The sequence below is a fragment of the Pseudoliparis swirei genome, chromosome 11 (genome assembly GCF_029220125.1).
Source record: "Pseudoliparis swirei isolate HS2019 ecotype Mariana Trench chromosome 11, NWPU_hadal_v1, whole genome shotgun sequence".
Classification (NCBI taxonomy): domain Eukaryota; kingdom Metazoa; phylum Chordata; class Actinopteri; order Perciformes; family Liparidae; genus Pseudoliparis; species Pseudoliparis swirei.
The window spans coordinates 4,264,106-4,286,978 of NC_079398.1; the positions used below are offsets into that span (position 1 = coordinate 4,264,106).

Genomic DNA, 22,873 nt, shown 5'->3' on the forward strand with positions numbered 1-22,873 from the left:
ACGCGTGTGTGTGTGGGTGGGTGTGTGGGTGTGTGTGTGTGTGTGTCGGCCGCCAAGTGAAACCAAGGACACACGTCATGAGCAAATGCTTGCCTACGCGTCGACGTCCTCTACGTCGTCCCGCCGAACTCGTCGGACCCGTAGAACATGAACTCTTTTTTTTAAAGTATAAACTTAAGCTGCTGCAGAATGTCGTTCTTCTTCATGTCGCACATTTGTTCTGCTTTTAAATCTTTATGTTTATACTTTAGAAAATGACACCAGTGTCATAACCAGCAGTTGAAAAATCATATATGTAATAAACAGCGCTGGGCTATCAGTGTCTGATTTAGAATAGAATATATACAATGAAGATGATTAACTCACATTGATATTGAATTGAATATTTATTAAATAACTATTTTTTACATTTTTTATGGTAATTAATTTTAACATTAATTTTTTAAATCTCATATACCCCCATTTGAGAACCACTGTATTAGGGCCATCTGTGGCTCGACACAAACGAGGTATACAGTGATGGTATACGTCGAGCAGGTATGTCATAAAGGTCATTATGTCATTCATGTATCGACTAAACCAGAAGTTTTAATAGAAATGGAACAAACTGCCTTTAAGCATTACAGTTATTGTAGAAGTATTTTCACAAAGATAAATATACATATTGATAAGCAGTATATCAGCTCACAGAATGGCGTCTAGTAATTCTGATTTGCTGTGATTGTACGTCACCCTGTAAACGTGGCACACTTCAAATGAGTACTTACTGTTAGACGAGTTAATTAATTCTGTACAACATAATACATTCAAGAATTGGCACGGTAACGCATTTATATAGAAAGAAATACAGTGTGATCTTGGTCGGTTAAATGTATTCACAGCAGCTGGCCTGCTTATTTATTCTATTGTCACATTGTTTTTGTCCACCGGCCCTCGGAGCCCTCGTCTCGGACACTAAGTGAGACTTCCTGCAGACAATGTGCAATCAGGGTTGTTTACACTGCAGCTTTCCTGCAATCGAATCCAATCAAGAGAACTGCGCCCGCACGCCCGTTGCACCTGTGGTCGGAAGGACAGCTCGTCTTCAACCATTCATCAGGAATGTTGCTCTCGGTAATATTGACGGCCGCAGAAAAAAGATTCCGTCTACGGACTAAACGCCCTACAAGCCCCCGTTCGGAATAGAGAGAGAGAGAGAACTCCGGTAACTCAGGCCCGGGTTGTGGAAGATCACGCCCGGGTTAATACATCGAGCCAGAGGGAGATAAAGACAAAGAGAGAGACAGGAAATGGGAAGAAATGAGATTTCATTGAAGAGCGCGTGCCGCCGCCTCGCAGACAGCACGGTGATGTGAATCTGACCTCTGGAAGGGAAGCGGCACCAGAGGTCACGGAGGTTGATCCAATTCTGGGCAGTCAGTGCTAACACTCTGATTAAGAGGTGATGAAGAGGGCGGGCCGACCGTCGGCTCCACAGGCGGAGGCTCTCCGGGAGAGACGAAGAGCGATGGAAGTTCAGGCTCCAGAGCTGCAGAGGAAAGGATAGAAATGCTCTCAACAGCCGGGTCACACGCGCAAATATCAGGGTTCGTACGGTCATGGAAAACCTGGAAAAGTCATGGAATTTTAAAGTGGTCATTTCCAGGCCTGGAAAAGTCATGGCAAAAACCTCAAATCATTAAAGTTTTGGAAAAGTCATGGACATTTGTTATAATCACGTGTTCATTTACGGCGAGTTTGAAATAATAAATATGTTTTTTAAAGAAAGACGCTCAAAATGTAAGCCGGCGATAGCTCTCAATACGCAAAATGTTCTATATTGTTCATGTTTGGTAATGGAAATTTGGAAAAGTCCTGGAAATCCACTGGTCAAAATGTGTAAGAACCTTGATATATTCGTATCTTTTATCTTAAAAAGTGACCTTCTGTATTGTTTAACCCATCATTTTTCCTGGAACTATATATATATATATACATATTTATTTAAATAACGCCTCTATTGTGCATTGATAAGCAGGGCTGTCTAACGTTTTACGGTACGGTAAAGCCAGTCGCTAACGGGAACTAATTGCAGCAGACTGTCTCCATGTTGTGTTTTCCCGACACACTCTTCTGTTTTGGCCCCACGATGCTTTGTTGGTGCTGCAGTCACAAGACGCTCCACAGACAAAGTTGTCAGTGGTTTTATTGCAACAGTAAAACAAGAAGTAAACCCAGAAGGCCTCCCCAAGAGACGCGAGCTGGTTGTTTGTTGTTTACCGCTCCTTGTCCCTCTCTACCTGCTCTCACTCACATCTTCTCATGGTTGTGTTTTAATGCAACAGACACAACGAGTGTCACGACTCAAAAAACAGGACCCAAAAGCACGACTCCAAAGTTCAGGGCAATCAAAAGGATTTATAAAAAAAACAGAAAATCACAGCTATGCTGGAAAAAGACTTGAACAAAGTACAAAACAAAATCACAACTATGCAGGAAAAGTAAACCAAAACAAAAGACTACAGACAAGAGACAAGACGATCTGACACAAGACACAGGTAGACACCGGCTTAAATACATGAGGAAACGGGGAACAGGTGGACACAATCAGGGGCGGAGCAGACAATCACACCGACGAGGAAACACCGGGGAAGGAAATAAAGTTTCTGAAATGAGAGAGGACAGTTACGACAAAATAAAAGGACATGGAAAACAGGACTTAAACCTAAAATTTAACACAACCGACGAGACATACCGACGAGACATGACAACGAGAACCTCGGGGAATGAGGGGAAATTCAATGTCCAATGTTATTTTTTTTCAAAAGAACTGTAGTAATGACCTCGCGGTGAGGTGGCTTTGGTGTTACTGTCACCACACATGTGCTCTGTGTTGCTACCGCTTACTTAAAGCTCTTTATGAAATGCATAATTAAAAGGGGGCGGGATAACAATGCACCGCTGTACGCGAGGCCGAGAGAGATATCGCTGGAGGGCAAGAAGAGACGGAAAAAGAGTTTCCCTGGGTTCCAGCACGAAAACGAGAAACGCCCCGCCGAGGTCACAGGAAGTGCATTCGGTGTCTCCACCTCGCCAGTGAGCCGGCGAGCGCGTGTCAGCGTGTCAGCGTGCACGTGTGCGTTGGTGCGTGGCTGAAGCGGCGGGGGTGAGATGCCATGGAGGTATCGATGGGAGGGAGTTTCCCGCCTGCTCATCTCTAATTCGACCCTTCTCAGCAGCCTCCCCCACCCTGGGTGCCACACCGCCCTTCCACCTGTCTGTCTGCCAGCTGACACACACACACACACACACACACACACACACACACACACTCACACTCACACTCACACACTCACATTTAAAGTTGGACCATGTTTTTGAATCAGCCTGCAGATCGGCCCTTCTAGTTGGAGATAGAGACGCAGGCGGGAGACGGACTTGAAGCCACAAGGAGGCACAAACGGGGAAGTGGAAGCCCCGACACACAAAGATGGAGGCGAGCCGTTAATCCCGGCGCCGCGTTCCCTCTGTGGATCTGTGTGCGTTTGAACTTTTAAAGGGAGGATGGCGGGGAGCGATTGGCCGCTCTGTAAATGTCAGTTTGAACAGCCGGAGCCTGCCACTCACTTCCTCTCTGTCCGGGTGATGTGGTTTCCTCCTCCTGCCTCTCTCCTTCCCCGTCCTCCACCTCCTGCCTCTCCCAGTCTTGTATTATCGTTGTTGTTTTCTCCCTCCGCCTCGCTGTCGCTTCTCTCCCCTTTTCTCTGAATCTACTTTACATCCAAATCCAGCTCGGCATAGCGACCCCTCTGCCTCACATTACTCAGTTTCATAGACAATATGGGATTCTGTCAACCCTTTATTTCTTCCTCATTTATTAGCCATTATTTTGCTCTCCCGGTAATTAGATTTTTTCTTCTTTCTCTCGTCGAAGGAGTTGCTGTTTCATTTCGTTCTTCAAAACCGTCTCCAATTTACTTTGGAACATATCAAAGGAGGGTTCCTTCATTTCATTTGTACGGAAATCGATTTGTCAACGTGAGAAACAGTACACGCGCTAATCTGGTTAGGCCAGCATGTGTGCCCCGCCCCCCCCCCCCCCCACGTGAGGGGGCGGGGTCGACTCCAGCTCTCTTCCTCGCGTCCAGGAGGACTTGAGCAACAAGGCAGTGACAGGCAGAGTACGAATTCAAAGACACATGAAAAATGAAATAAAGCTGAGACAAGAAACCGAGAGAGGAGGCGATAAACTGACAGGGGCACGAGGTGAAGAGAGGAAGAGTATTAAAGTCAAAATGCCCAGAGGTGTGGTTGTAAAATGGCCGCCTTCATTGAGCAGCGCCCCGTGGGCCGGGCGCTGCCTGCAGCCTGGTCCACCTCCTGGGACCATGCATCGCCCGCTCTGTCTTCAACCTGTTCTATTGAAATAAAGAAAAAGAAGAATTCTGCCAAAGCACATGAAAAGGTAAAGTCATTTGTAAATGTATTCACTGAATACACATATTTTTGTGGACTTTCCACGAGTTTCTGAATCTCGGTTTTGACCCATTAGTAACAATTAATGGATTTTTGTTTGCCTTCAACTTTGTGTTTCGGGCCGATTTGTGCTTTTAGAGCGCTTATGTGGTTATTTTTTACATTTCTGTGTTTGTACTACAGTTCAATCTAACGTATTGGATGTGGAGGCGCTGGTCGTGGTCGTTGTACCGTCTCTGCTGCTCATCGGCTCTCTGCTTCCGCTTTACATCCATCTGGCGGATGTGAGAGTGACATCCTCGTCTCACTCGCGCCAACATGAGGGTGACATGTTCACACGTTTGTATTCTCTGTTCACGTGTCCACGTACTTTTGGCCATTTTCGGCAGAAAGAATAAAAAGTCGTTGTTGATGAGCAACATGCATGCAGTCGGATGTGCATTGCAGCGTGAATCAAGAAACGGAAAGAAGAAAGAGAAGAGAGGAATAAGGCAGTGTGTGTGATGGTGGCCCTCTCCTCTCTGGACTCAGGCTGTTGTGTGTTTGTCAGAGATATGGACTCGGACCGCCCACCCCACACATTCCTCTGTCGTCCGCCCGCTTCTCTCGGACGTTGAACAAATTGATTTGGATGTTGATTATTCAAGGGGGCATAATATATGTTGCTCAACTTTTGGACTGCAGCTTCCCCGCTAACTCCCGCTCGTACTTTTCTCGGTGCGTCTGCCTCTCTCTAAATCCAGCTGCCGCTCGGCAGGATGAAGTTCAAGGCTCTGTCTGAAGTCTGATTGCTCTGGAGCAGATCGGCGGTGTCACCTTTCTCCTCAGGGAGCCACACAAAGTGCCCGGACACGGCTGAGAGACAGAGATATGGAGACAGGGGGGATCCATAGGTAACACGATCACTATCTTTGCTTGGAATAGAGACACACGTTCACACGGGGCTGTCACATTGCTGCGGAGGAACTTTTGTAAGGATTTTATAAACGTATGTTTTATCCGAGAGAGCAAAATTATTTCATTTTCCACTTTTGTATAGTAATAATGAATATTCAAGAAATATTGGACACCAACCAATAATGCATCACAGGGACCTGAGCTGAGGCTCGGCTGCAGGCACAATCCCGTTATTAATATAAATGATCCTCACCACAAATGACTAATCGACTCTACTCCGTTCCCCTCTCCTGGGCATGGAATTCAAATATTTTTTCCCTGAAGATTAGTATGCTTTAAAAAATTTATTTCAATAAAAGACCAACTTCTGGGATCATAGCCCACAAGGGATGGATTTACAATGTAAAGTGAATCGTTAAGCTTTTAGAATAATTGGAAGTAGGGCTGGAATTTTAGATTCTTATTTTCCTAATTAATTGTTTAATATGTCGAAGGTTAGAAAATAGTGATTAATATGTATTAGCTTGAGGTGATGTCTTCAAATTGTTTTTGTTTTGTTCAAAACGGGGGGGAAAAAGAAAATCCTCACATTAAGAAGCTGGAATGAGAAATATGTTGGCTTTCTTGCTTCATAAACTTATTGATCATAAAAATAGCTGCTGATTTATTTTTCTGAATAATTTTAGCTGTCTTTATTAGTTATTTAAATAGTCTGAAAAGAAAGAAAAACAACTTCCTCGACACAAAAAAATCCCACGCAGCTCCAGCTTTCAAACCAATCGTTGAACCACAGAACAGTTTAAAGATCACAAGCGGAGCCGCATTCCTCCAGATGACAGAGGAAAATATCCTTTCCTTCAAATTGACCAACATTCAGCTGAGACACTGTCTGCAGGCTGACATCCTTGATCGGCTGCATCACGTCGGTCAGTTTGTTGAGGATGGAATGAGGCTGGCAGCCACTTGCACGAGCTAACGAACATAAGCCATTACGGTCTGAAGACGCTCAAAAAGCCACAAACAAACAAACACGGCTCCTCTCATCAAACTCCATTCAGCCAGAGAGAGCAACGAGAAGAGAGTGAGAGAGGAGGAAACCCTCTTGATGAAGCGCTCTCTCCTCCTCGTCCTCACGGCCAGGAGAAGGTGTGACTGCGTGAGGGCGAGGCATGAAACACAGATCAAGAGGAACGTTAGGGGAGAGCGTGTGTTTTATAAGAGCCGGCGGTTGATCGCTCTGAAAGCGGAGAGGAGTGAGGGGGAGAAACGGCTTTGCTGAGCTCACTAATGCGTCTGATGTATTTCTCCCTCTTGAATGTAATCCGCAATCCACACACGTTATGTAATACAAAAAGTAGGAGCTGCCGCTGCTGGCCGGTGCTTGTGTCCAGCACAAAGCTGGAATCAGGAGAGACCAGCGGGTCATCATGAGCCGCTGCACCTTCTCTCTTCTTTCCTGTTTCATCTCTCTTCCTCCTTTTCTTCCTCCTTTTCCTCCTCAGCATCCTCCAGGTCCTCTAATCTGCCTCCCCCCTCTGGCACCCTTTCCTCTCCTCCCTCCTCTGGCACCCCTTCCCCTCCTCCCCCCTCTGGCACCCCTTCCCCTCCTCCCTCCTCTGGCACCCCTCTGGCACACTCTGGCACCGCATCCCCAGCACCGAGCCTGGGCCTGCTTCTCTATTCATCTGGTTTCCTGGGACGAGAAGGTCTTTGTTGTATTAGATGTACTGCTGTGTGTGTGTGTGTGTGTGTGTGTGTGTGTGTGTGTGTGTGTGTGTGTGTGTGTGTGTGTGTGTGTGTGTGTGTGTGTGTGTGTGTGTGTGTGTGTGTGTGTGTGTGTGTGTGTGTGTGTGTGTGTGTGTGTGTGTGTGTGTGTGTGTGTGTCGCTAAGTTACCAGCGAATGTTGGCTCTATAATTCATTTTAACTGTTTCAGTTTTCATTGTTTTTTTTATATTACCTGTGATATTAACTGTGATTTAAATGCTTTAAAATAACGTACTTAGTCATAGAATGTTGCTGAACAACTCCGTGGCAGCGATGCAGACGTGGAAACCTTAAACCCGTGAAGGCCACACCCTAAAGCTGCTTTATTGTGTATTTTACTCTAAATGGGACCATCATTTATTATATTAATCACGTTGGCTATTATTCATAAACCCATGTTTACAATGTTTACTGTAGGTCATAAATCGAGTGAGAAGCGCGGGACATTTTTTATAGATTTCTATACAATCAGATTTCTTTTTGCAACCAGTGGATTTGTCCCCCTGCTGGCCGTTAGAAAGAATGCAGCTTCCGGGGCACTTCCTCGTGTCCCTCTGGGCGCTGCAGTGAACTTGAGGTTGATTGATCCTGAGTGGACGGTGCTGTCAATGTTACCTGGTAATCGATTTGCATATGACTAAAGTCTTGAGTAGCCAACTTTTAACGGTGGAGCCTGATTTAATAAATCACTTTGAAACTCGGACCGCACACGCAGCCTCACGGTGGACTCCTGAGGAGCCGCCTGCAATTAATCACAAATACAAGCAAATGCATTTCTGCTCATATGAACACACATCACTGGAATGTTGCCTTTCTTGTTGGCTTCCTTCCCAAACACACACTCACACACACACACACACACACACACACACACACACACACACACACCATCCTCTGTCCTGTGTGTGTTTGGATTGAACAGGAAAGCATCCAGTCAGAGTGTTTGCCGAGGTGTCGGTTTGGCGGCTGCATGATGTAGTGTGTGATTCTGTGAGGAGAGCGCTCTGCGGTCTCAGCTGGGATGGAGCGAACGAGACGGTGAGGAGAGGCGGGTGGAGGAGAGTCAGGTGGAGGAGAGACGGGTGGAGGAGAGGTGGGTGGAGGAGAGACGGGTGGAGGAGAGACGGGTGGAGGAGAGTCAGGTGGAGGAGAGACGGGTGGAGGAGAGATGGGTGGAGGAGAGACAGGTGGAGGAGAGACGGGTGGAGGAGAGATGGGTGGAGGAGAGACGGGTGGAGGAGAGACTGGTGGAGGAGAGTTGGGTGGAGGAGAGACAGGTGGAGGAGACGGGTGGAGGAGATGGGTGGAGGAGACAGGTGGAGGAGGACGGTGGAGGAGAGACGGGTGGAGGAGAGACGGGTGGAGGAGAGATGGGTGGAGGAGAGACGGGTGAGGAGAGACGGGTGAGGAGAGACGGGTGGAGGAGACTGCCCAGTCATGTGTGTGTAGAGGTGGAGCGGGGCAGCGGCCTGGGTAATAAGGCTTGCATCCGCTTGTGCGCACACACACAGACACACACACACACACACACACACACACACACACACACACACACACACACACACACACACACACACACCATCCTCTGTCCTGTGTGTGTTTGGATTGAACAGGAAAGCATCCAGTCAGAGTGTTTGCCGAGGTGTCGGTTTGGCGGATGCATGATGTAGTGTGTGATTCTGTGAGGAGAGCGCTCTGCGGTCTCAGCTGGGATGGAGCGAACGAGACGGTGAGGAGAGGCGGGTGGAGGAGAGTCAGGTGGAGGAGAGACGGGTGGAGGAGAGGTGGGTGGAGGAGAGACGGGTGGAGGAGAGACGGGTGGAGGAGAGATGGGTGGAGGAGAGACGGGTGGAGGAGAGACAGGTGGAGGAGAGACGGGTGGAGGAGAGATGGGTGGAGGAGAGACAGGTGGAGGAGAGACGGGTGGAGGAGAGATGGGTGGAGGAGAGACAGGTGGAGGAGAGACGGGTGGAGGAGAGACGGGTGGAGGAGAGACGGGTGGAGGAGAGATGGGTGGAGGAGAGACGGGTGAGGAGAGACGGGTGGAGGAGACTGCCCAGTCATGTGTGTGTAGAGGTGGAGCGGGGCAGCGGCCTGGGTAATAAGGCTTGCATCCGCTTGTGCGCACACACACAGACACACACACACACACACACAGACACACGGACGGACACACACACACACGGACACACACACAGACACACACACGGACGGACACACACACACGGACACACCCACTCACGGACACACACACACACACAGACACACACACACGGACACACACACACAGACACACACACACAGACACACGGACGGACACACACACACACGGACACACCCACACACACACACACACACACGGACACACACACAGACACACACACGGACACACCCACACACAGACACACACACACACCTGAACATACACACGGAATCGTCCGGCAGATTAAATGGGCTGCAGGTTGTATGAGAACAGAGAGGGGTGTGTGTGTGGGGTTCTGTTGAGTGTGTGAGCCGCAGGGCAGCAGCGTCTTCCTCCTCCACTCAGTCAGCCCCTGACCTCGTCCCTCCAGATGGATCCTCCTCCTCCTCCTCCTCCTTCTCCTCCTCCTCCTCACACTCTCATCAGGACTCAGAGATATTCCCTCCGTCTCTCTTCCTCACACATTCCTGCGCGGCCTTTTCTTTGCGTCTCTCTCCTTCTATTTCTTTCTCGTGGTTTATTGTTATTTTTTACTTCTCCCCATCTTGTCTTCGCTCCGTCTATATTGTCCTCCTCCGCCCCGATATCCCTCTCCATCCTCTCGCACATTATTTCTCTCCGCATCTCCGCGTTTAACCCTCTCTCCGCCGTCCCGCCGCTGCAGACACCCCCCCCCCCCCCTCTCTCTCTTCTCTTGATCGCTCACAGCCAACAGGTGTAAACGTCGTCCTCGGGCTTCCCGTCCGCCTCCATCCCCCACGCCCTGCCTCCACCCCTTTGCTCGTGCTCCTCGCCTCATCCCTCCAGCTCTTGGCCCAGTTTGTCAGCGAAGCACAACTGGCTGTGTCTCGGAGCCCACCCCCCCACACACACACACACCTGTCACACCGCTGGCCTCAGACAAATAGCATCACGGGGAGATAATAATATCGCCACAGCCAGAAAAGAGCCTAATAAATGGCGCCTCCTCAACCTCAGAGTCCTGCTCCGGGCCGGGGGGGCGGCGGGCAACACGGATCAGACCCCGCCTTCTCACGGGGAACACCTGTCGGCTTCAACTCGCCGTGACGCACCTCGTGAATGAAACCTGCCAGATGTTGTGGAGGCGCATAACTGTGAAGTCGTTAATATCTTCACGCCCGAATCAAAGCACGCTCAGTCGCCTGTACAGTTGCAAAAATGCGTGTTCTGCAATTTTTTAAGCGATTGTCCCCCAAAAAGTGGCAGAACAAAATGTATATCGGTGTGTTTATATCATTTGGTGCCACAGCGTATGAATATTCTCAACAGGGTGTAAGAAAATTACATTATTGAATGAACGCACGCGTCTCTTCTCTAAATCCGGTACATCATGGCATTTCATTTTTCTGCCTCCCACCTGCGATGGCATTTGTTATGGCATATGTTATGAATTAGTCTCCTTTGTCAGAATACCAGGTGGGAATTTCATTTAAGCAGTCCTAAATATTTAGGCTGTCTGTGTTGTCGTCTGTTAAAAGGGGGATCCAGCATCTCGGATGGAGACGCAGCGTCTCCATCCGAGATGCTGGATCCCCCTTTTAACAGACTACAACACGTCTCATTCAAGGTTTATTTCCCCACCGTGGTGAGACGACACATTAAAAAACAAGTCCTCTCAATTTAGGGATGAAATGTAAATTGTGGTGAAGGACGAGGATTAGGCAACGCTTGTGCTTTGGGCTCAAATAGACAACGATGACCGACAGTAAACGGGAGATGAGGTCATCTCAGGGGTCAAAATCCAACATTTCCTTGACCCATCCGCCCATTCCTTTGTTCCCGTCAGTCACATGTCCTACAAGTAGAAGATTGCTTCAATGAGAATATTGTTTCTGGGCATTTGCGTAAACAAAAAAACTGATGCCAGAGTTTTTATTAGAAGGACAGACTCCAAGTAAAGTGCGTAAGATGTTATTTGATGGGCAGATACAGAGAGTCCTGAACAACAATGTTGAGTCTGCTCTGTGTGTATTTGTGTATTTGTACATCTGAGTGTGTTCCTGCAATCATCAGCGCAAGATCGAGAGAAATGCCACCAGCGGAACTGCTGACTGCGTCGTTTCCTCGTCTTTTCTCTCACTGATGTGCCTCTTCCATTCTCCTCGATTTGGCGACTGTTGTCATGTCGCCTCCTCCAGCATAATGAGTCGCTGTGATGTCGGATGGCTGCTGACAGCGTGTCCTATGACTCGCATCAGGGTGGTACTGCTGTCCCAGCATATCTCAATACGTCCCCCCTCCCTCCCATCCCTCCCCTCCTCTCCTCCTCTGCGTCTGTTTGGACCGGTCCTCCCCCAGTGGGTCGGGACGTCTGCTAAGCGGACATGCTGTGAAGCTGAACCACACAGAGATGAACCCCCACGCGGAGGCATGGTCCGGCTGGCCGGCTGAGACGCTTTTATAGCGTTTCATACGATTTCATCAATTTTCGTGCTTTTTCTCTCGAGATTAAAAGAAGCCAAAACATAGAAGCTGGAGAAAGAAAGAGTGTGAGCCCATCTGTGGAAAGTCCAAACGGACACTGCAACTGTGAGTGAGATCATGTGGGTTGGATTTCGTGTGCCTGTCCAACAAAGATGCGGCTAAAGCTGGAGCTGCACCACAAACACCACGGCTGGGGGGGAAATGACAGTATTTTACATTTTCTCATTCGAACTTTGCCAATATTTGAATCTTCCGATCACGACAGTAGATCACTCCATCAGAGAGAGGCTGAACTTCTCCTCCTCAGAGTCCACCGTGTCTGCCGTGTGGGGCAAGTCAGACAGGTGGGTCAGACAGGTGGGTCAGACAGGTGGGTCAGAGGAGCAGCCCTCCTCTCCAAAAACAATAAACGGTTAAATAAATGTTTGATGGATAAAAGCCAACGATCACTAACAGCAACCATCTCTGGTTGCCATGGACACCCAAATAAATACACACAGGCGTATATGTATGTATGTGTGTACACACTTATTAGATTCCTAGATTACTATTACTTTCTAGATTACTTACTAGATTATTACTTTCTAGATTACTTACTAGATTACTATTACTTTCTAGATTACTTACTAAATTACTATTACTAGATCCACAAGCACAGCAATGTATGATTCCTCTCGGCCCGGCTGTGATGTCAGCCTCAGCCTCAGTAGATGTCTGTCGTGGTGTGAGGCCCGCTGAGGACAGACACCTCGCCGTGCTCGATGTAAACGCCACACTTAAACACTCCTGCTTTAAGGGCCGGGGTCCTCGTAAACCTCGACAGGCCCCCGGGTCTCGCCGCCGGCTGCCTGTAAAGCCCTGACTGTTTATGGATGCCTGTAGCTGCATCCCTCCACCCATAAACACTTGTCTTTGTCCTTGTTGGATATGGATATAATGGGTGAAGAGGAGATTCTGTCATCTTCACCAGGAAGTGTTTAAAGACATGCCTGCTAAAGTGTGATTATTTATTTTGTAAAGTTTGCAATCGCGTATCATGAAAAGCTGTGTTTGACTTGTGTTTCCACTTAGAGGAGAAGGTCATTGAGAAGTGGGTGAAACACTTCCTTATCAATTTGCATTTGTGTGAACATGCTCCAACTAGCTAATATATTTTCTTTTTTAAACTGAGTTTTTTATACGCATATCACATGACCCTCCACCTAGAATTCAATTCAGTTCAGTTTATTTGTATCGCCCATTTTCATGAATTAGAAATTCCCCTCAGAGTGCTTTACAATCTGTACACATAGACATCCCTGACCTTTGACCTTTGACCTCACATCGGATCAGGAACAACTCCCAAACAACCCTTCAGGGTAAAAGGTCAGACCCCTTGAGGAGAGAACAGGAGGATCCCTCTCCAGGATGGACAGGTGTCATAGATGTCATGTGACCAGAAGGAATCATTACACACATTAAAACACAGGAACAACACAATGAAGATGACAGAGTGGATGAAGAGTTGGTAGTCAGCATATTCCACCATCCAGACCTCCACCATCCATCAGACGGAGGTGGAGAGGAGGAGTGGGCGGAGTCTCAGCAGTGGGCGGAGTCTCAGCAGGGCCATGGCGTTAACGGTGTCCACAGGAAGCAGATGTTCTACACACTGCAGTTGGTTTAACGGCGAACGAAGGGACCAGAGATTTCGTGGCATGAACTGAAGACGAGGTCCAACCGCTGACGGGCGTGACCAATCAGCGAAGGGCGCGGCGGGGCGGCCAAGAGCCAATCGAGGAGCGAACTCGGCCTCCATGTCATTGTTTACGAACGTCTCCTTCCACACTCGTCCCACTGGGACGTAAACCCCGGAGTTTTCTAATGTCTCCGTCCTCGGGAGTGTCTTTTCCAAACTCCGCCCTATTCGGCGCTCTCAGACTCCGGCGCGGCGTGTGAGCGTAGCGGGAGGTGTTGGCGTGCCGGCGTCGGCGCGTGGACGTGGCGTTCCTCTCCCCGGGCCGTGTCCCCCGGGAGCCGCCGCCCCCCCGAGGCTTCCCGTCGCGCCGCCCTGCCGGTTCCCGCTCTGACTGCAGAGCGACCGCTCGCCGTCCGCTCGCTGCCGTTGTCATTGTGGAGCCAAAGTTCTTTTAATCATCGGGCCGACCCCACCCGCCGAGATTTAGTAGCCAGACGCAGACATCGGCATCCACTCCCAGCCAATTGCATTAAAGAGATAAATAACCAGGCCCATAAAAGTGTTGTGAGGGGGGGGGGGAATGGGCCCCGGAATGCTCATCGTCCATTTGGTGCAGTAAGAAATGGGGGGAGGGGGGGTTGGGTTGTGGGGGGGGGCTTTTAGTGGAAGGTTTTTTAGGGGTGATATTGTGATTGGTGGTGGAGGTGATGTCATGTCATCCATCTTAGAGAGCCACTTCATTAGGCTAATGGAAGGGCTGGACCACTCACCGTGCGTTCCCTTCGTTAGTGTGTGTGTGTGTGTGTGTGTGTGTGTGTGTGTGTGTGTGTGTGTGTGTGTGTGTGTGTGTGTGTGTGTGTGTGTGTGTGTGTGTGTGTTTGTCCTTCCATCGATGCAGCTTCCAAGGCTAAAGTGGTTATGAAGACTCAAGTGATTTTATAGACATAAGTGTGTGTGTGTGCGTGTGAATTACTGTCTAGGTAGGTGTGTGTGTGTGTCAGTATTTTCACTTAGTGCGGTAAAGTCACTGTTTTTGGTGAAGGGAGATAATCCGGTGCAGTAGTTTACTAAATAAATCACAAAAAGGAGCATTCGTACACCTATATTCTGTATTTAACAGAGAAAATACAACTGCACAGCCGACTTAATTACCATGTCAATTAACTCACCTTAAAAAAACACACTTCATACAAACTGGAGAGAGAGACGTTCCTCTGTTCTAACAATCTCAGTTCAATGAGATGAGATCCATTGAGTTTCACTGAACCGATGACGCGTGACCTCGATCCCAATAAAAGGCTGGCCTCAACGCTTTGAAAAACACGTTCCCATTACAAAGTAATTACAATTCTAATTACTTTCCATTCACAAACCTCACATTAAATTCATCACAAGCAACTCCATTAGCAAATACGTTCAATTCCCACTAATTCTTGTTTTGTGCCGTTCATACGACGTCTCCTCGAGACATTAACCCGATATCACGTTCATCCGGGTTTTTTTTAACACCATTTAGACGACAAACTGAGTGTAAATAAACTATTTCTGCATATAAACTTGCACAGCCGAGGTGTAAATGAAGCTGTGCTGCGATGAATTCATTGGAAAGCCACCGTTTCCCTGTGGAAAGTAAATCTAGAAGAAAGAAAGAAAAGAATGGAAAAAACAAGCAGAACGTTTTCCTCGTAGCAACTTAAACAGATGCTCTCTGTTCTCGTGAAGAAGTGTAAACGAGGGCATGAGGCCGGTGTCCCCCACGCGTGGACACCTGCTGCCAGAGCAAAGGTACAACAGCCAAGCTGTTTCCTATGAATAATAATTAGCTTCTGCTCCTGAAGGTCGCGAGCCACCGGGAATAGGACTACAAATATTCCCCGCTGTTTATGTATTGTTTGTGACAGCCATTAATTGGATGCCCGCGTATGCTCGGATCTGAGGAACGATTGATGCTTCAGACAGACAGACGAACATGCATCAAGGTGGGCATCTCCTTTGAACTCTGACTCCGGCTTTGATGGGCCTGATGGATGGAAGCAGAGCAACATCCTGTCAATGCTTATTGGATTCCTGTCAAACTCGTTAGGAATTAGAAGACAGCCTTTCTGCCGCCATCACACAAACACGCGTCTGCTCGACGCAACACGGGAGATGAAAGCGACGAGGGCGCTTTGCTGTCTGGATGCTGTTATCTGATGTAAGCCGCGGGTCACAGGTGACGCGGCGGTGAAGAGATAAGACGATGTGGAACGCTCGCGACGGCTTTCTACAGTTTCAGGACCTTCTTTTGAGCGATATGATATGATATGATATGATATGATATAGAAAGTCTCTACAGCTTCCGCCGGAAACTAAAAACACATCTCTTCCGACTATATCTGGATTAAAACACAGATTAACACTTCAGTGGCACTTAAATAGCTCTTATTATGGTACTTTTGTAGTTCGACTATGTTGAGGAAATGTTACTTTCTGTATTCTTGTTGTTCTTAGTTTGAACTCTAGGTTGATGCACTTTGGATAAAAGCGTCTGCTAAATGACACTTCATGTAATGACATGTAATGATATGATATGATATGATATGGAATCATTATGGAATAATGTTGAAATGGATGTAAGAATGGTGAATTCCTTTTTGGTTTTCAAGGGAATTATTTAGAAACAATTCTTGAGAGTTATAAATGTATTTAAAAACGTATTAATATGGAAGATGTATGTGGTGGTATATATAAATATATTTTGTTTTTTATTTTGTTTATTGTTGTTTTTGTTGTTTTATTTTCTTCTTTATTTTATATAAATTTTCTGATTTATTTTGATTTCAATTTAGGATAGGAATTTATAAGCATGTTTTGCTTCTACCTATACCTTTTCAGTCTTTCTCTTTTGTATATTATATAGGATAATATTGTATTGTATTTGATTTGATTGACAAAACACAATACTAAAAACTAAATACTAACAGGCCTACTAATACTAAATATACAGGGGGAATAAAGTACAGTGCTGAGTTTGCCACGATCTCCTGCAGTGTGTAGTGCAGATACCGTCCAATACTTGTTTATATGTATGACGAGTCCTCCGCTGACCGCTCGATGACAATGAGACATGGAAGGCATGAAGGCGATGCCGTTGCCAGCCTTCTGTGTGCATGTCCTGCACCCTATTAGTGAACCTTTGCATTTCAAAGTGCGGCGCTTGTTTGGCTTGTGCACACTGCGCAGCGCGGTGGCCTTTGGCGCCCGTCCCCGGTGCCGATCGATGTTGTGCCTCGCCGGCAGCCCACCGCTCACCTTGAGGTAAGCTGGCGTAATGAGATCGCATCTGACGGCATTGACTCGCACCTGACAGCGCTGACACTCTCCCCCCAGCCACGGAGACACACGGACGGGCAAACGGGAAAGTCTCGGTCCTTTGTGGTCGTACATGTTCACAGCGTTCGTTCATTTTCATCGTCATGAGCGGTATATGTCCCCGCGCTGTGGGGGTGAGGTTCTGAATGGCTGAATAGGCGGCGGAATAGTGTAAATCACATTTATTCCTACGCACCACTGCAGTCTTCTTTTCATTTCTCATAATCCCTCATTTATATGAAACATCTCCTTGGAGCGAGATGGGAGACTTCCGGGTGGACTTGTGTTTTATTGGCTGCTCAGAAGGAGGAGTGTGTCTTTGCAGCCGTGCCGTGGCGTTGGTCTGCAGTGAGAAGGACCCCGTCGGCACTTTCTGGCCCACATGAAAAGGTCTGCTCCAGCTACTGCAGACACTGTTTGTGTTTATATCTCCGCATTATTTAAATGTTAAATGTTTGTGTCTATTGTTTAGTCTAAACTTATTACCAATCGTACAGGTGAGGCCTCTTGTAGAGCGCTTTATTTACTATAATCTGCATATCCTGTAGTTATTATGATACGTTCTGTTGTTCTTCTGGTTGGATGCCAAACTGCATTTCGTTGCTCTGCACTCGTACACGTGTAATGACAATGAAGTTGAATCTAATCTAATCTAATCTGTTTGTCAACAACAACACACACACACACACACACACTCACGTGTGCCCCCTGATATACGTAATCAAGTTTAAAATCATTCATTCAAATGGGAAAAGCATTATCCGAGTGGTGGTAATTGAAACAATCATGGACATGTTAACCGCTTGGAGAACAGCATTGATCCATAAAATAAATGAGCAAGAAGAGGCTTTTGTGAGACGTGGAAGACGTGATGTGACGCTCCCACAGCTTTGGACTTCTGGGTAAAGATTAGACAAAGACAGGGCACGCTTTTTGGCGGAAGTGAGGAATCGGAATTCAATTCCTGTATACCGACGTACAAATGTAGACGAGTAAGCCGGTGGGAGCCGGATCGATGGGAATCTAACGGCTTCGGCTCCTGAGCAGCTCAGGAACGTCCTCCGCCGGTTGCGTCTCCGTCTCAGCCTCCACTCTCTCTCTCGGCTGCACGGTCTGATCCGAACACGCTTTCCTCCTCCTGGCACGCTGCTTTTGCCGATGTCCAACTTCCGCCAGGTCGAAGTGGCACCGGCTCGCTGATAGACTGAGCACTGCTGGAGGAACACATGGAGGATGAGGTCACTGACCTTCAGCAAAGGTCAGCCTCCAGGAAGCATGAGCAGTCAGACGGTGGCTGGAGTTTAATCAACTACTGCTGGCCACAAGCCGGGAGTTCACCTCTCTGCTCGCAACCGCATGTGGATATCCATGCATGGGCGTGTGTGTGTGTGTGTGTGTGTGTGTGTGTGTGTGTGTGTGTCTGTCTGCCCGTGTCCAAACTAACCTCAACAAGCACATGCATTCTGCTCGGATAATCTCTGCCACACTGTCTGTCTGCCCTTCCTTTGCAGACACCTGTGGTTAGGAGCACACACACACACACACACACACAAATAAACACCCTCTCACACACACACACACACACCTGGTGTCCCCACCTCTTTGCCAGTGTGAGTCTCTTCATGAGAGCTCTGCCTGGCGCTCCACTGTGAGGTCTTTTTAATTAGAGTCCTGCTGTTAAGCTCCGGCTCCCCTCGCGGTCTCACCCTCTCACACCTACACACCCTCTGTCACACACTCACCACTGCTTTGCTCCTCTCCCTCTCTCTCCCTCTCTCTCTCTCCGGTCTTACGGCCCGGTTCACACATAGCATCCACATATATATCGAGATCGTCGTGACTGTAGACCCATGTGATGTGCGTGTTTTCAAAGGCCTGATGAGGAAGAGGAGACTGACACTCGAACAGGTTGCCGTGCACTAAGTGGTGTGACTGCACTGAGATGACACGCGCCAACGCTGCTGTTAGCATCGACACTTCTTACAACATGTGTAATGAATAGCATGTCACGGGTTCAAAACGGTCTCTACACACGTGTGCTGTTGTAAACCAGCCCCGATCCCGAGAGCCGTCCGTTTGGGACTAATCTGCCTCGTGAAATAAAAGAATGTTAATGCCCTCTAATCAGTTAATGCCCTCTGATTGTGATTTTTGGGCTACACAAAATGAACTGAATTGAATTGAATTGAACAGCAATTCATGAATGTGTTTTATTTTCATATTTCCCATTCCTTAGCCAAGAGGAATACGATCTTTGTTTGAGAATGAGAAATGATATGAGAAAACAAGATGAGGTGCTGAGTCTGAAATTGGGTTGGTGGGTTATCGGTGTGTGTGGCTGGTGATAAGAAAGAATGGCAACACACACACATTTCACCCTCGGCCGCGTGACTTCAGCACATTCCTGGCACTCGAGCTGTTTCACGGCCCTCTCAACCTTCATTCCTCCATTTCCTTTTTCAAACATGGCCAAACGAGCTTTAACAAATGCAGCCGTCTCACATTCACAGATTGTCCTCTGCCTGCTGTGATCAAAGAGCCGGTGAGTTGGGAAGCCTCCGCTCTGAGCTGGAATTCCGAGCTAAACTTCCCAAAGCTGCTGCAGTGTGTGTGTGTCAGCCGGTCCCTTGCAGGAGAGATTACAGCCACACAGCAGACGCATGGTGCTGACCTGGGTCAGACGTCTCACGGGGGGGGTCAAAGGTCAACGCTCCAGTAAATATCCTCTTACACTCCACTCCGTGTATTTAAGATTTGGACCAAACGATGAGGGAAGGCAGGTTGATGAGGACCGTGGGGAATGACGGATGGAGGAGGAGAAGGGAGGAGGAGGAGGAGGAGGAGGAGGAGGACTACAGCTGTTGTTGTTTAGTGTTGGTATAGGACAGACAGACAGACAGACAGACAGATCTTTTCTCTGCTACTTTCTTGTCTTCCTGCCCTCAGCGTAGGGAATGTCTTCGTACTGAGGATGTGTACAGGCTGCATTTGTATCGACCCTTCCTCTTCCTCCTCCTCTTCCTCAGAGAAACAGACAGCCGACTCCTGCTGAAGCCCTTTTCCTTGTGTTCACAGAGCGGGAGTTTTTATTCTGATTGTTTTTAAAGATTTGTATTCCTCCTCTCTCTCGTTCTCTTTCTGCCCTGGGTTGCAGCTATCGCCGTAAGCTGAGGAGAAGGAAAAAAAGACAGGGAGGGGAGGAATGAAGAAGAAGAAGTTATTTTGCTGAAAGACATTTGCAGAGGCAGCTTTTAACACCCCCGCCCCCCCTCCCTTTCCCTCCTTAAACACACTTTTTTCCCTTTGCTCCTCTTTAAATATTGAGAATCGTTGCAAAATTCTTCCGGCGTCTTCCTTTTGATGCTGCTGGCCTCCCAACGGCTCAGCATTAGAAATGCACTTGGAAGGGCTGAAACTCTCAGTATAGCAACAGCAACAAATCCCCTTTTGCAGGACGCCCCCCCCCCCCCCCTGCAGTAAACGGGTCTGAGCGGCGCTGGTTCTCCGGCTCTCTGTGTTCTGGAGTCCGAAGGCCAAAGCTCTCCCTCCGGCTGGCTTTGGCTGCTCATTTTCACTCTAACAGGGGGGTGGCTCTCCACAGGCATGGCTTTTTAACCCAAACACACACACACACACACACACCATGCCTGCAGGAGTGACTCAGTTGACTCCTGTCACTTTATTCTTCACTCTTTGCCAACGACACACACGCCGCGTACTCATTCCTTCGTGATCGCGTTGCTTTTCACTTTCAAGGATCACACGGCTGCGTTTCAGATGCTAGTCGAGTGCTCTGTGGTGGTTCGCTCCAGAATGAAACAGAGCCTTTGTTGAGATACAATAGGATACTTTACCCAAAAGGATGCATTCCTCATCCTGTGCAGTTTTTGTTAATGTTTCTCGAACGGGAAAACAAGAGAATAGCTGCGACATGAAGCCAAAGCTGCTAAAGTTGCGCGGCTGTTCTCCCCCGTCGCTCTCGTCTAAAACAGGAGAACGGATCCTGAGCAGCAGACTGAGGTCAGAGACGTGTTACTGCTTAACAGACCACTTTATGGGATCGGCTCTCTTTGTGTTTTAATGAGGAGGCCATGGATGGGTGGAAAGGAGAGGAGAGAGAGAGAGAAAGAGAGAGAGAGAGAGAAGGTTGAGTCTGATTACAGCGTAGAAAAACTGAGGAAGAATAGGGGATGGAGTGTTAGGAAGAAGTCAGAGAGAGGTTTAATGTTGCCTTCTCTCATCAGGCCTAATTGGGAGTGAACAAAAGGGCTGAGGGGTCCTCCTTAAAGTGCTGCTGTTCGTTTGTCACATCCCAGGTACACTTCATGGAACACGTTCCTCTTCTCCTCTCTTCTCTCTCCTCGAAAAAGCTTCCTGTCAAATGACAACGTTTTTTTCTTATTTCATTTTATACCCTCAAGAAATAAATCCAGTTTATCTCCAGGATATATAGTTGAATAGGACATTTTTGGGTGTGTGTGAGTGTGTGTGTGTGTGTGTGTGTGTGCATGTGTGCCCTTTACTCCTCTATATATTTACTTCCCTCTGAAAAGTGTTTTGAGCCCCCAGTGCAATGCCATGAGATTGGCAGTTTGCTGTGTGCTGATAAAGTCACGATCCATGTGTGTGTGTGTGTGTGTGTGTGTGTGTGTATGTGTATGTATGTATGTGTGTGTGTGTGTGTGTGTGTTTAAGTGTGCCTGAAGGTAGGAATGAGGGCTGGACACCTCAAGAATGTTTTTTTCGATAACAAGTTCCCCCAGCGCTCTCGAGCGCTATTGTGCAATTGTGTGTGTTTTACTGCACTGTTTACGCGTGTGTGTGTGTGTGTGTGTGTGTGTGTGTGAGTCCTGGGGGAGGCGAGGTTCTGCAGCGTTCTTGCCGTATTGTGATTGGCCACAAGTGTATTCTGCTCTCTGGCTCTATTCTCAAAAATATAATGAACAAAATGTCATAATTGCACATTTGGATATGCTGTTGAACTTTTTCTCCGGTTCAGATTTAGATTCTAGTACATTCCACACGCTCCCACCGACGTGTTACCCAACAGAGCGCCGTGCGTCAGCGGAGCCGTACGTCCTTTGTAAGAAACCTTTTAGCCGAACGGTTCTCCGCCTTGCTGCCGTCCGGTCCCGACGGACCGCGGCGTCCAAGAGAAATGAGTCCGTCCGTGTGTTTGAAGTCAGATGGAAGGATGACCTTTGCCGACTCGGGCATGGCGGCGTGGCCCCGGGTGGAGCTTTGAGAGGCCTGACATGAAGCTCACAGTCGGCGAGGCCCCCGACCGAGCGTACCCACCTCTGTCTGTCCTCGTGCTGTCCGTCTGACTCTCGTTTCCTCGTCCCCAGTCAACACCGGAGACGGCATCGACTACAGCCAGCAGAAGAGGGAGAACATCGGCGACCTGATCCAGGAGACTCTGGAGATGTTCGAGCGCTTCGGAGGAGAGGATTCCTTCATAAACATCAAATACATGGTGCCCACCTACCAGTCCTGCATTAACAACTGAGGACGGGGTACGTCCCCCTGATGTCACACAGACTCTTGACTTTAGCCACATGCCAGTCCTCCTGTGTCTGCTCCCAACTCTTAACTCTCATCTCATCCCTTTCTTTATCCTGGCCTTCCCCTAAACTCAGTCCTTCTCTTTGTGTTCCTGTTCCGAGCTCAAAGCCCCTCCCCCTCTTCTCTACTCAATGCATCTTCTATTAAACCCCGATTAAATTCATCGCAACTCATGCCGTGTGTATCTGTGTGTCTATCACCATCACGTGTTCACGCGACGGCGAGCTGGACCGAGCAAATGTGCGGCATTGCGATTTTTCCCGTGTTGCTTTAATGATTTATTTTGCGAGCTGATGAGGAATCCTCGATGCACAGCGACTTTATTTCAAACGGCCATATGCATCACATTGTGAGATGTTGATCACACAGACACCGCCTAAATTGACTAACAGAATGTTATTTTATCATCTATTGCAGCCGTTGCCCCAAAACCTAGTTTATTTGTAGGAAAAAACGGAAAAAAACGAAACAGTTTGGATTTAACTTTTTTAATGATTTTTTTCACAATGTATG

The 22,873-nt window shown here is 48.0% G+C and overlaps 1 protein-coding gene across 2 annotated transcripts in view; it reads left to right on the plus strand.

Moving 5' to 3' along the window:
* Positions 1-22,534, plus strand: part of pacrg (PARK2 co-regulated) — a 134,949-nt gene extending 112,415 nt beyond the window's left edge. The window contains exons 1-2 of one of the 2 annotated variants that reach the window (XR_008833207.1): positions 4,148-4,444; positions 22,144-22,231. Coding sequence is in view for 1 of the 2 variants with exons in the window: in XM_056426588.1 (XP_056282563.1) it covers positions 22,144-22,304 (161 nt within the window). In the remaining variant the exon portion in view is untranslated. Of the gene's footprint in view, positions 1-4,147; positions 4,445-22,143 lie in introns of those variants that run through there. The other variant, XM_056426588.1, reaches the window with a different exon arrangement.
* The last annotated feature ends 339 nt before the right edge of the window (positions 22,535-22,873 follow it).